Genomic DNA, 14,925 nt, shown 5'->3' on the forward strand with positions numbered 1-14,925 from the left:
TTTTTAGTTAAATTTCTGGGTTTATAATAGGTGTGTATGTGGCGGAATGTTTGTGCTAGAGTGGATGACATCATCAGCTAGAGTGAGGAGCAGAGAGAAAAATCAGTGGAAAAATAAAATGTATTCAACTGCCGTGGCCTCAAATGCCCCACTACAGACACGATTTATACATAGAAACTTAGGAAAATTTGTTGTCTCACTCACATTCGCCTGCTAAAACTGTCAGATATATAGTTTTGGCGGGAGATGCAAAGATGCAGCAGCAACCCCCATCCACAGCCTCATAGACTGCCATGTTAAAAAGGGGGGAAATTTCCTGGAGGAAAGCAAAAGTAACGTTTCTCTGAATTACTCTCAAGAGCACATATCTTCACTTTATCGACCAAAACAAATATGTAGACGTTCAGGAAGGACTCAGCATGCTCAAAGTTAAGCCGGTTCAATGATTGGAAATACGGTTTGGCCATCAATCCCTCCTTTTCGAGGGATGGTCTCAGCATTTTCTCTCTGTCTCTGTCTTTCCAACTGACATTCTAACAGGAGCAGTTGCGGCTCTGCTGATTGGCAGTTGGTCGTGCCTGAAGGAGGAGAGGGGGGAGGGGCTATTTCCAAAAGGCAGGCAGAACGGAAGGGAGAAGCCAGCAGGCAGAAGCCCAGCAGCGGCCATTTTAGAAGTTATTGGCACTTAATTTGAACTTGTCTAAAATGACAGACAGAGACAGCAGAGAAGCTAGCGCGTTAGCTCCTCATTAGCGTAAAGACATGCTAATTGGTAACATTAGCGGCCAATGCTAACATTAGTGCAAATTAACCATTAAGAATTAAATACATGATAATTGCTAATATGCTAATGCTAACCGGGCGTCAGCGCTAGCAATTAACATTAACCACTAAGAATTAAATACATGCTAATGTTAACATGCTAATGCTAATTGCTAGCGCGTCAGCTAACATGCTAATTGTTAGCACGTCAGTCATTTTTAGCCACTAAGAATACATGCTAATTGCTAACATGCTAAGACCCCCGGCAACAGCCCACTCGTCACTCTCAAAATTTCTGCGGGAATTTTCTAGTTGGTTTTATTATTATTTATTATTATTATTACTGTTACTATTATTATTAGTAGTATTATTTTATATTTTTAAATGTTATTTTATTTTATTTTTGAGGTTGTAAAGCACTTTGGTCACTGCATGCTGTGTAAAAATGTGCTATATGAATAAAACTTACTAAGTATTTAATAAATTTATCACCCAGAATAATGCAAAAAAATGAATTACTAATGTAAAATACATACGTGACATCAAGTGTTTATCCTTTATGGCTTTATTTTACAAACACACTCAACCTTGAAAAAATGCCACAAAATAAATTATAAAGTATAAAAACAAAGACCTAATTAGGCAAACTTTTAACTATTTTAAACACAAGTGCCACTTGAGCACCGTTTGTCGTTTCTCTCGGTCTCTCGTCTCCCTCCTGTCGTGTGTGTGTGTGTGTGTGTGTGTGTGTGTGTGTGTGTGTGTGTGTGTGTGTGTGTGTGTGTGTGTGTGTGTGTGTGTGTGTATGTGTGTGTGTGTCTGTCACCCCTGCCGTGGATGCTGCTATACATCTTGACCAATTACGCGCAAAGACGCTGTTCCCATTACGCACATAACAACACCGGGCAACACACAACCACAAAAAAAAAAAAACGGGCGCTGTCCATGGTGATGTGACACTCGGCCTCTGAACCATCTACACCAGCACTGACGCACGTATCATGGCCACACAATGATGGACGTCACGTTTTCATTCTCCATACACACTCGTTAATTCACAGCACACACTCACACTCGTCTTCACTGCACAAACATATTGTAACATCCGCCAGGACGTGTTGAAGAGATGAGGTTACCATGACGATGAGGTAGTTAGCAAAACGTCGGTTACTTTCGGCCGTAACCATGACAACACAACAACAACAACAACAACAACAACTTCAGCTCAAACTGTTTTCACACTTCCCGCCCCTTCGCTCATCCTCCAATCACATACCAGCCTTAAACACATTCAGACATGACTCACCTGTAGCTCACCTGCATCATCTTCTTCCTGGATAATGTCATCCAACTCCAACTCCCGGACCAGTTCGGCTTCTCTGTCCATGAGTGACAGACTGTTCAGGCGCCATTTCTGTCCGAGGTTCATTTTTTATCCTGGTCATTTGTGAATAGACCGTTCTCCCTCGCAGTTTGTGACAGGAAGCGTCAGATACTGTCTCACGGCGATGTACACATTAGGCTGCTGTCCGCCGTAGTTCTGGTCCGGACGGTGTCCATAGGAGGCGGTGCCGCTTCACCACGAACAAACGTCTCCGGCGAACTTGAGCTAGCAGCGTTAGCATCCTGCTGGTCGTCTGAGCGGTGAGGTGTCGTCCTGGCTCCGCTGTTTTGAGTACCATCATCCTGCCTCGGTTTTCTGGTGAACAATGTTGAGGTGGGTGGTATTTGCTCCACCAAAGCAGCATCTTTCTTTTTGTTTTCTTTTGTTTTCTTTTCGCTGAACCACTGAGCGCCCGTTTCTCCATTTTAAAAAACGCGCGTTTGACCCCGGCTGGCGTACGTACGTCATTGCGTCATCACACATTACTCGTTAATATAATTTCTTAAAACATTCAAATGATTTCATTATTATTTTATTATTATACTACATTTTCAAAACCATGTTATTTTTTTATTCTACAAAAAAAAAAAAAAAAACAGTGCAGTAACTGCTCTGCTGATTAGGCAGTTGGTCCTGGTTGCTTGGCAACCTCAAGCCTGCCTGAAGGAGAAGAGGGGGGAGGGGCCAGCAGGCAGAAGCCGAGCGGCGGCCATTTTAACAGTTATTGGCACTTAATTTGAACTTCTGTCTAAAATGACTAAGAATTAAATACATGCTAATGATAACATGCTAATGATAACATGCTAGTGCGTCAGTGCTATCAATTAACATTAGCCACTAAGAATTAAATACATGTTAATGTTAACATGCTAATGTTAATATTAGCCACTAGATATTAAATGCATGTTAATTGCTAACATGTTAATTGCTAGCGCATCAGCGCTAGCTCCTCCTGTGTCTAAATAAACATGTTAAAAATGACTATTTGAGGTGTGCTTTTTGAATACAGAGCGCCGGCAACAGCCCACTCGTCACTCTCAAAATTTCTGCAGGAATTTTCTAGTTATTACTGCTGCTTTTATATCTAAATATATACTTTTTATATACTCCTCCTCTTTATTATCTGTAGCTGTATTTTAAATGTGTGTATGTGCATTGCAGCAACATGAATTTATATGTTTATATTTAAACACATATATTTTTCTGTAGACAGTCTTGGCAGTGTTTCTGAACATGTATGTATGAGTGCTGATGACACATTAAGGAAGCAACATGAAGCTGAATTCCTTCTTTAAGTCAAACTCTTCAGATGTTCAGATGTTGTGAGAATACACCAGAGTTTTAGAGTAGCTGGTATAGCTAAGGTCTTTGCTGGATACAACGAATACCGGTGAGTTACTTTGCTACTGTGTCAGCTCAGTGGGGACACAGAGCGACTGTCTACAGTTAAATGCACAATAATAGTTTAACACACTCAGGCTGAACTGATGGTTAATACTGTCGGACTAATAAGGAACAGAAACGAAATGGAGAACTCAAGCTCAGTTTATTGGCTCCTTTGAGGCATTACAGCTGAGACACACACACACACACACACACACACACACACACACACACACACACACACACACACACACACACACACACACTTTACAGACCAGCATCCAACTCAAGTTGTCATCCGATTGAACATTAACTCTTCTTTTAGCTCCATTTTTGGTCTCCATCAACTCCTGAGAAAGATATCAGACTTTTTATCTGCTGAATGTTCAACTCCTGAGAAAGATATCAGACTTTTTATCTGCTGAATGTTCAACTATGTTCAACAGCTCGTCGCTAACTGTGTCTGTCTGCTGTTTGCTGCAGAGCAGGCAGTTTACAGCAGACTTTTTCACTGACAAGAGCTTCCTGTTACTGTTACAGCAGACTTTTTCACTGACAAGAGCTTCCTGTTACTGCTGGAAACAGGGTTGATGAGACACTGAGACAGAGCTATACAGTAAGTGTGCCACAAAATCAAGAAATTGGGTAAATGAGGATAAAATGTTTTTAACAAATGCAAATAAAAAGAGCAAAGCAATGCATCCTAAACATAAAACAATCATTTGAACTCATGACCGTGATGATGTTTGACTCTCTGGTGAGCCGACGTTGAAGTTGTTGATCAGCGCAGTCTCGTAGTCGCAGGACGTGGTTCGACGTTTTCATAACTGACTTCATCGCCAGACATGCGCACCTGTGAAATACGAAAAACCACAAATGAGATCCTGGAAAATTGTTTCAAGGGAACAAAGTGTTGAAGTTTCCACCAGAGAGACTGCAGACTATGTGGGCACAGAGGAATGAATGAATATACTCACAATGATGTCACGATCAAGTGTCTTTTTGTAACCTGGAGAGACAAAACAACAACAAAAAGTATCATTAATGGTCTAAAGGGAAGATCTATATGAACATGTTCTACCAAATTATGGTCTGAGTTTCCTCACATCTGTATCTGATGATGAGAACAGTGATTACAATCATGAGGATCAGTGCTCCGATTCTTAGAGCCAACATGACGGAGCTCAGAGGCCAATCTGTGGAATCTGTTGGACCTGATGTAGAAAGAAAAACACGTCCATCAGTGAATAAGAACAATAATTGAAACCTTCCAGAGGAAAATAACTGTAGTTTATCAATGTGAAATGTTTCTGTTTTTAACATGGATGGTATGAAAATAATTGAAGTCCAACATGTCAACCAACCAACGGACAAAGCTCTGTATCTGCTGTGCTGTGTATTATCTTACCTGGATCAGATTTTCCACGTGTGAACACAGGTGTGTAGTCAGCCTTTATCCTCACATTACCCTGATCATCAACAAACTGGCAGGTGTATCTCCTGTTGTGACCACTCTGACGCTTCACAGTGAGAACAGAGGTACAGTCAAACTGCCTGAGGAGATTGTACTTGAAACGTTGACCAGGCAGCACAGCTCCTGTCTCATTCACCCATCTGATGTTGCTCCGTTGACATATAACATAATTGTAACTCGACAGAGAGCACAGTATTGTGACTTCACCATCCCTCTTTGGATCAGCGTCTGGTGGAGATGAAGAAGCTGAGAGAAAACAAGTGGACACTGTTAACTCAGTGAAAAATGTTTGAGTGACTTTACTACAAGGTTCTATTGTTTTACTGAGCCATGAAACTCATCACTGTCCATCCTAACCAGGACACTGACATATCCCTCTGGTTTTGTTTGGATAGTGATAGTGGACAGGTAAAGGGTGTACAGCTGGAATGAGGCTGAGCTCGGCACATTACAACATGTTTGTCCCAAAACACAGACATATGTGATAAAAGTCAAATTCTCTTTTCATCATCTGAATGACTTTTCATGGAAACAAGACTCACTTGTCAGAACTCTTAGAAATACATCTACATCCTGATTAACATCGTTCCTCTGTCGACAGGTGTATTGACCAGCATCCTCAGCAGTGATGTTGTTAATGACCAAAGAGCAGGAAGAGTCCAGACTCAGCCTGGCAGCTCGGGACGAGCTCTGCTTAACATTTCCATTTTCAACCTCAGCAATGGTATCAGATGAATCTCTATTGTAAAGCCATGTAACGATGGAGCATGTTGAGTCAGAACGTGGTGCTGTGCCACAGGGCAGGATGACATCTTGTCCAGGTGTTTTGTAGATATAGATGTATTCTGCACTGATGCCTGCTGGAAAGAAAAGAAAAGATGTTCTGTGAGAAATGACACATTAAATATAAAATGTATTAACTTATTATTAATATTAATTTTATTCTTAAAAATGAAACATAATGTTAATTCAGCTCTGAACTGGGTTTTTGTGTGTCATCCTCTGGTGATTATCATTGTGTGAGAGTCATTTGGCCTCTTCAGGAAACAGCTTAACTCCACTGTTCAAACTATAACAAGAAAAAACTAAAGACCTCATAATCAATCAGAATAACAAATGTTGATTCAAATGACTTTTGACTTTTATAGACTTCAAAATGTCTCAAATCAAACTAATTTAAATGATTGAAGACACATTAGAGATTAGAGATACAGATCACACTCTACAGATGATTGAGGAAGTGATTAGACGTCCTCAAAATATACATACAGGCTGTGTTCATTTTTTTCCCCACAGTGAAATGTAGTTTAGTGGCAGCCCTGTTTAACTTCAGGACAATGCAACATTTAAAGCCACACTTCATTGTAGTTTCACAATCGCAGACTCAGCAGCAACCTCTGTGCCAAAAGCTGCAGTTTCTCTAACGTCCACTTGAGGCTGGCTCCAGAAGTGAGTCAGTCTCCATAAGTCCCCATGTTCAAATGTCCAACTTCACAGCAGAAATAAACATGTTTACAGCCTGGTACAAAAAACAGTTTTGGTCTCTGTAGCTAATTTCCCCGTTCATGACAACTGTACTGAGGGTGAATTTATATACAACTCACCCGTTCACATTATATTAAGGCTTAAAGTTATGCAGGATTAAGAGCGTGGATGCTTTGATTGACAGGTGGGTGTCATTACAGTTAACTTGCTTGAGCAACCAGGCTTCATTCAGCCTGCCTCAGCTCCACCCACCATCCACGTCTCAGATTAACCAGAGCCGCCACACTCTGAGTGACATCACGGATACAATGCCCATATTTAAACTGTCTATGTGTCAGGCACATGTAAATATAGAAACAACAGAGCATCTATTTTATACCTGTGATCCAACAGTTTAAATCTTTAAATGTGTTGACAATAATTATCTTAATCAATATATGCATCAATAAGTGTATTAAAAACAGTTTTATGTTCTCAACAAATGTATAAAAAAAAGTCAAAAGCTCCCATGCCAGGAAACTTCTGAATCTGGACAGGAAACCTCATTTGAATTGTGTTTTAAATAAAATTTTGCTGGTCATGTTTTGGACTACATGAGGAAGCCGGAGTACCTGGTGAGACGCGGAAGCACGGGTAGAACATGCACACTACACACAGGAAGGCTCGAGGCAAGGTTCCAACCAGGAACCTTCTTGCTTTGAGGCGACAGTGCTAACCACCGGTCCAACAGAATTGATTATAATTGACATTCTTGTCACTCACAACTATCGGTTCATATTTACAGGAAGTTTCAAAGCTCGTCTAAGACAGGAAATTAGTTTCACACGAGCCTTTAACTCACACCAATGAAAGTTTGAAACTTCTCTGAAGTCATGATGAACATTTAAATAAGAAAGCAGATATTTACCTTCAAACTGAAGCACAAGAATCAAGATTAATTCCAGCAGAGACATTTCGTGTACGTTCTCTGTCAGCGGGCGGACGCTGTGTGACGCTTGTCTTCCCTTCTACAGATCTGTAGGTGACGCCTCCGCTTTAATGAAAATAACTTGAGAAACAGCAGCTTACTAGAGTGTTATGATGATATCACTTCCATGTTCCTTCTAAACAGACAGCCATTATTAATAGAAACTTGTGTTTGACAAACTGCAGCTGTGACAGTTTAAAGATTACAATGATTTGATACAAAATGACTCCAAAAGCACTAATACAATGTTTTAAATGAGTGAAGATACATTTAAAGTGACTTGACTGAACAGAGACGCAGACCACAATCTATAGACACTCCAGGAAATGATGAGACTTTCTTGAAATATTCACCCACACAGTTCCTGTTAATACATATTAATATCTTAATGTCCATGCTGCAATGCTTGAGGTGTAATCAAAGAGGAAGTGACATGTTTGCTGCAGCAATGCCTGCAGCTCTTTGAGCGCTTTAGCATGCTCTCGTTTGCCCGTTAGCAGGACATGCTCAGCTACAGCTGAGGATGATGGGAATGTATTTAGTCATAAACCAAAAGACAAAATGGACAAACTGATGAGTTCACCGAGGATTACTGACGCACGCGGCCTGTCTGGTGTGAAGGGGTGAGCAATGTGGTGGGGCAGCAGTCTGCTGACAGTTGTGACACGTTTATGGAGGAACAGCTTAATCAGGCACTTTGTAAATATATGTCAATCCCATGTTAATCCTTATAAGTTAGGGGATGGGTACTCTTTCACTGAGTCCCATCCACTCCACCTACACTTTGTTAGATCCCGAGTTACCCCTGTACAGGTGGTACTGGTCCAGCTCTCCGTCTCAAGGGCCGATCCTCAGGCCCCTCTCGGGCCTGTTTAGAGGACTGTTTAAGCTGATGGCGAGGAGATTCGCCTAGCTTCTAACTGCCTTCATCCGCACGTCTACCCTGCTTACTCTAGTATAGCACCTGACCGAATAATCCCTGTGGGCCAAATACTACACTAGCCACGTACATTCACGGCAGCTCCCCTCTCATTGATCTGTGCACTTGGTATGGTTGCTAGGACAGTTTTTAGTGGCTCAGACAGTAAGCCCCAAGGGTCCGTTAATTTCGTTGGGCTAGAGTAACCTGTTAGAACCTTTCAAGATGTTAAACACACTATACCTGATAATTACAACCTTAGGAGATGCTATAAATTTGAGGTCCACAACTTAATCTTTAACTGCAGTAGATATATTTATTGCAAAGTTTAGCAAGGGCAAGCATACAGCTTAATTCATTCAAATATGATCAATCCTATTCCCTAAAATCACTATCCTTATAGTAATACATTTAAAAACCTGATACAAAGGCTGCTGCTGAGTTGTTGAGGTTTGTCCAATTTGGAGAGAGGAAGGGAAAGGGTGAAGCGATGACCAGTCAATCCAATCCTTTCACAACTGCCAAAACTGCTGGAATCTGTCAAAAGTTCCTGGCTTTGTCCAAAGCTCAGAAAATTCCCAGTGTCCACAGTCTTTTATTGGCAGGATGAACGCGAAAAGAGTCCTTGTTGGCCCAGTTGAGAGCCACAGCCGGTCGGAGATGGTTAATCCTCCTTGGCTCGGCTCCCTTCTGCCGGGTGTAGATACAGCAGTTGGACTCTTCTCTTGCGATGTTAGGCTGTTCGTCTTTCCGTCTCTGAAATTTTAAGTATAAGTCCGAAAATTCAATGCTCCGATGTGGTCAGTCGTCCAGCATGTCTCGAACCCGGACGCCGGCTGACGAGGACAACCACGATCTCCGTTGTGCAGTGACTCTTATACTCCCTGCTTGTTGGATCTTCCCCCTACTAGGCTACAATGAGTCACTTGCCGGATTCCAACCATATTAGGTGGCAATTGTCACAGTCCATCCTCCTTGTTTGTCCCTCCAGATGTCTCCCGCTCGCTTCACTTACCCCCTCCCTTCTCACCCTCTCTCCAGTTCAGTTGCTCAAGATTTCCTGGCTCAACCTTTCAGCATGATTTAGTTATGGTTATTTCCTTAGCTACCAGCTGTTGCAATGATTTCACAATCTCCAGTAGTCAGAATCAAAACTCAGCTATAATCACACTTCTCCTTACGGTTACATTCATTTCAACATTTCATTTTTACATTGTTTAAACACAGAATCATCAATAATCACTTTTTAGTTTAGCTAATTTTTATCTTTATGCATTACTCACATACTCAGACGGAAAGTCCCCAAGAGACGGAAAGTCCCCAAATGTCCAACGGTTTGTGCCATCACTGGCAGTACCGGAAAGGGATCTCAACTTACTTGACAACTTGTTTACTGTGGGGATGCCTCATGTGTGTCAAACCAGTGAGACGTTCACTTCCATGTAAACTGAGTTCATGTCTTCTTTGAATTGAAGGACAACGTAAACTGCTATGCAGATGACACTCTGCTCTATCTGAGGGAAATAAAGCTTACATGCAGACTTTATAGATATTTTGAATGTATATATTCATTATAGAATTAAACATATTACATATATAAGTTAAACAATAAATAAATAAACATATATCAACTATCAACTAGATTTCAGATGTTCACAGACACTTTAGTTTTAAATATGCATAAATTAAACATCCTGAAGGATGTGAAAACCTAAACTAAACTATGTGTTGATCAGTACAGTCTCGTAGTCGCAGGACGTGCTTTCGACGTTTTCATAACTGACTTCGTCGGCAACCCTGTGCACCTGTGAAATACAACAAACCACAAATGAGATCCTGAAAAATTGTTTCAAGGGAACAAAGTGTTGAAGTTTCCACCAGAGACTGCAGACTCTGTGGGCACAGAGGAATGAATGAATATACTCACAATGACGTCACGATCAAGTGGCTTTTTGTAACCTGGAGAGACAAAACAACAACAAAAAGCATCATTAATGGTCTAAAGGGAAGATCTATATGAACATGTTCTACCAAATTATGGTCTGAGTTTCCTCACATCTGTATCTGATGATGAGAACAGTGATTACAATCATGAGGATCAGTGCTCCGATTCTTAGAGCCAACATGACGGAGCTCAGAGGCCAATCTGTGGAATCTGTTGGACCTGATGTAGAAAGAAAAACACGTCCATCAGTGAATAAGAACAATATTTAAAACCTCCCAGAGGAAAATAACTGTAGTTTATCAATGTGAAATGTTTCTGTTTTTAACATGGATGGTATGAAAATACTTTAAGTCCAACATGTCAACCAACCAACAGACAAAGCTCTGTATCTGCTGTGCTGTGTATTATCCTACCTGGATCAGATTTTCCTGTCTCATCGTCTCCTATTCCACGTGTGAACACAGGTGGGTAGTCAGCCTTTATCCTCTCATTACCCTGATCATCAACAAACTGGCAGGTGTATCTCCTGTTGTGACCACTCTGACGCTTCACAGTGAGAACAGAGGTACAGTCAATCTGCTCGAGGATATCATACTTGACACTTTGTCCAGGCAGCACAGCTCCTGTCTCATCCACCCATCTGACGGTGCTCAGTTCACAAGGACTAACATAACTATAAGTCGACAGAGAGCACAGTATTGTGACGTTTTCATCCCTCTTTGGATCAGCGTCTGGTGGAGATGAAGAAGCTGAGAGAAAACAAGTGAAAACTGTTAACTTTCTATTGTTTTACTGAGACCTTTCAGTGACATTTCAAGTCATATAACAATAATATTTATCATCAAGTTGATATGTCAATCCCTGTAAGCTCGAGGAGGACTGCAACTAACACTGGCCAATCAGATTCGCTCCTCTCAAACTAGTGAGACATTCACTTCTATGCTGATGATCTGAATGACTTTTCATGTAAATGTGACTCACTTGTCAGAACACTTAGAAAAACAGGTACATCCTGATTAACATCGTCCCTCTGTCGACAGGTGTAGTAACCAGCATCCTCAGCTGTGATGTTGTTAATGACCAAAGAGCAGGAAGAGTCCAGACTCAGCCTGGCAGCTCGGGATGAGCTCTGCTCAACATTTCCTTTGTAAACATCAGTGAAGGTCTCAGATGAATCTCTACTGTAAAGCCATGAAACGATGGAGCATGTTGAGTCAGAGCGTGATGCTGTGCCACAGGGCAGGATGACATCTTGTCCAGGTGTTTTGTAGATATAGATGATCTCTGCACTGATGCCCGCTGGAAAGAAAAGAAAACATGTTCTGTGAAAAAAGACTTCCTTCAATTATACATATAGTCCTTTTTTCCCCACAGCGAAATGTATTTTAAAACCTAAATAAAGTCAGAGAAGTTACCGCGTGCAGTCATTCGCCCACGTGGTAAAAAAGATTCCATATGTGGACGTAGCCCACGAATTTTACTACGTTTTAAAATTATTTCTGTACAGTGACATTTTTGGCCACAAGAGCAGTTAACAAATGTATGTTTTGACGAAAGTTTCTCTCTGTCTCCACTCTAGCTCTCGAACATTTTGCCAATACACACCCATTGTAAATTTTGCCGTGATTTTTGCCATTTTTGGCAAAACCTTAGAGAAAGTCACAGCACACCATTCCCGGCCGAGCCGGTCGGTTTGCTACCTTTTTTGCGTATGTGTGACCAAAACTAGTAGTATAGTAATCACTGCCTCATTGTCCATCTTAACCAGGACACTGACATATCACACTGGTTTTGTTTGGATAGAGATAGTGGACAGGTAAATGGTGTACAGCTGGAATGAGGCTGAGCCAAATTCCAAAAGTCCAAAAGTAAAATTCTCTTTTCATCATCTGAATGACTTTTCACGGAAACAAGACTCACTTGTCGAAAGACTCAGATATACATCTACATCCCCATAACCGTTGTTGCTCTGTCGACAGGTGTAGAGACCAACATCCTCAGCAGTGACGCCCTTAATGACCAAAGAGCAGGAAGAGTCCAGACTCAGCCTGGCAGCTCGGGATGAGCTCTGCTCAACATTTCCTTTGTAAACCTCAGTGAAGGTCGTAAAATAATTTCTGCGGTAAAACCATGAAATGATGGAGCATGATGAGTCAGAGCGTGATGCTGTGCCACAGGGCAGGATGACATCTTGTCCAGGTGTTTTGTAGATAGAGATGTATTCTGCACTGACGCCTGCTGGAAAGAAAAGAAAACATGTTCTGTGAGAAATGACACATTACATATGAAATCAGTATTTTATATTTGCAATGACATAAAGAGAACGTGTCATCCTCGGCCATTTAGAGACAATGTTTAATGAATCATTTTAATTTATGTCTCAGTGATTTGCAGACTCTTCAGGAAACAGCTTGATGCTTTTCATCGAGATCAAGGAAAAATGTTCAGGAAACGACAAAGGATGTCATTTTTAAAAATATATATACATGACAGACTATTGCATCATTACTTCACTGCCCTTGAAGTTTATATCCATACATCCATTATCTGTAACTGCTTACTGGAGTACCCGGTGAGACGCAGAGACACGGGTAGGACATGCAAACTACACACAGAAAGGCCAGAGTCGAGGTTCGAAGGTAACGAATGGTTAGGAAAACCTGAAACATTTAAATAAGAAAGCAGATATTTACCTGCAAACTGAAGCACAAGAATCGAGATTAATTCCAGCAGGGACATTTCGTGTACTCTCTCTGTCAGCGGGCGGACGCTGTTTCTTTGTGGTTGATGTACTCGATGAAAATAACTTAGGAAAAACAGCAACAGAGACACAGATCACAATCTATACACACTCCAAGAAATGATTAGACTCCCTTGAAATATAAACCCACACAGTGCGTATTAATGCATAATAATATCTTAATTTTCATTGTGTTTGAATCAAAACAGGAAATCACATGTTTGGTGAGAGATGAAGAGTCTGCTGCGATGCTGGCAGTCTGCTGACACGTTTATGGAGGAACAGCCTAATCAGGGTTGAGTACAACGTTTATGTAAGAGAGTCATTTATGTCTCAGTTAGTGAGTCAGTGGACTCTTTGTTATGCTTCACTGTGAGAAGTCTAACAATAAATAGTCCAGAACGTAAACCCCATCAGAAAACCACAGCGTGCCGTTTAGAGTTAGAAAACTCTTTGTTACCTGTGTCACCCAACTGCTGTGCTGATGTGTTGGCACTTGAAAGTATTCATAAAAAGTTTTTTTTGCGTACTTGAATTTCCTCTTTAAATGCACCTCATGTTCTTTCTTTACTTGTTTTAAAATATTCCTGTCAAAATTGACATTAAAGAAACTTTCAAAAATAACTTTTATGGGGCGGCGTTATATATATATATATATATCCTACACAATCATTGTCTTTACACTGGTCATAAAAGTTTATCAAATTAATTCTAGATCCAACTAATTTAACTTGTGCTTAACTTAGCAGTTATGCAACAGTAATCATCACATAACGTGCAGCCAGGTATGAAGTAATAATATGAAATGTAATTTTCTTTATATGCCACTAGATAGCACTGTTCTTTATACACAGCATCACAGTGTAAAGGCCAATCAGGAGATGGGAACTAATTGTGCACTACTGCACTTACATGAGATAATAGATAAGATAAGACCTTTGCATGGTATAAAATGTGATGAACATTGATGTTAACAAGTATATGGTCAGATTCACGTGACAGTATTTGTTACCTAAGTGTGACTTTTATCATCACCCAGCAAGTCAGTGTTAAATCTCGTGTTATTCCAAAATAACACGAAAAGAAAAGAAAAAAGTCTGAGTCTCTTTCAGCATCTCTACCCTGTTAAACCATTAAAAACACATAATATTCAGATTTTTAAAAGGGAACGGCAAATTTCTTAAAACAAATTGGCATTGTATTTTTTTTTAACCAAATATCAAACAGGAGGAAATAGTGCATATCTCCAGGGTTGTATGTGCAGTGAAGGAAGTATCTAACTTTTTATTTTTGTATATTATTGACAGATTTCAGCAGTTAAAAAGAAAGAACTGAACAATGATAAGAATGAATGTTCAAAAACTTAAATAAGGAAAGAAAATCAGAGCAATTACCTCCAAAGTGAAGCACTGAAATGAGGGTTAATTCCAACAACGCGTTGTGTTCGGTCTGTTCAGCAGTTAATGTCCTGTCAGGGTTTTTGACACTGACACAAAACTGTAGGTGATGACGAAATTGTGGTTTTGTTGGTCGAGTTTCTGAGTAAAGTAGCATCACTCACCACCAGACTTGTCATACATAACGTCCGATAGCAACATTGTCAACGTTTTTTTATTTTACTCATAAAAAAAAAAAAAGTGTTGCGTGGACAAATGACTTAATTTCATGTCATCACAGACATCTTGAGGAAGTTGTCGGCTGGGTTTAGCTCAGCAACAACAAAAAAAAGCAAGAACAGCATTTCACTTCCTCAAATTGCTGTAGTAGTAGTAGTAGTAGTAGTAGTAGTTACAGTAACAGTACAAATTCTACCATGTTTTTGACAATTGCAGGTCAGCAAATCTGAGAAACTCAAATATTTTTATA

General features: G+C 40.4%; 1 protein-coding gene across 7 annotated transcripts in view; it reads right to left on the reverse strand.

Moving 5' to 3' along the window:
• The window catches only part of LOC109138652 (titin), a 31,553-nt gene extending 18,477 nt beyond the window's left edge, over positions 1-13,076 (reverse strand). For 2 of the 7 annotated variants that reach the window (XM_027283952.1, XM_027283951.1), the window contains exons 1-4: positions 13,013-13,076; positions 12,240-12,557; positions 11,301-11,618; positions 10,733-11,068 (exon numbers count right to left, since the gene is read on the reverse strand). In XM_027283952.1, the coding sequence (XP_027139753.1) occupies positions 10,733-11,068; positions 11,301-11,618; positions 12,240-12,557; positions 13,013-13,058 (1,018 nt within the window). In that variant the 5' untranslated portion in view covers positions 13,059-13,076. Of the gene's footprint in view, positions 1-2,079; positions 2,690-4,069; positions 4,383-10,301; positions 10,334-10,430; positions 10,539-10,732; positions 11,069-11,300; positions 11,619-12,239; positions 12,558-13,012 lie in introns of those variants that run through there. The other 5 variants (XM_027283956.1, XM_027283957.1, XM_027283955.1 and 2 more) reach the window with 3 other exon arrangements.
• Between the last annotated feature and the right edge of the window lie 1,849 nt (positions 13,077-14,925).

Source organism: Larimichthys crocea, chromosome XI (genome assembly GCF_000972845.2).
Source record: "Larimichthys crocea isolate SSNF chromosome XI, L_crocea_2.0, whole genome shotgun sequence".
NCBI lineage: Eukaryota > Metazoa > Chordata > Actinopteri > Sciaenidae > Larimichthys > Larimichthys crocea.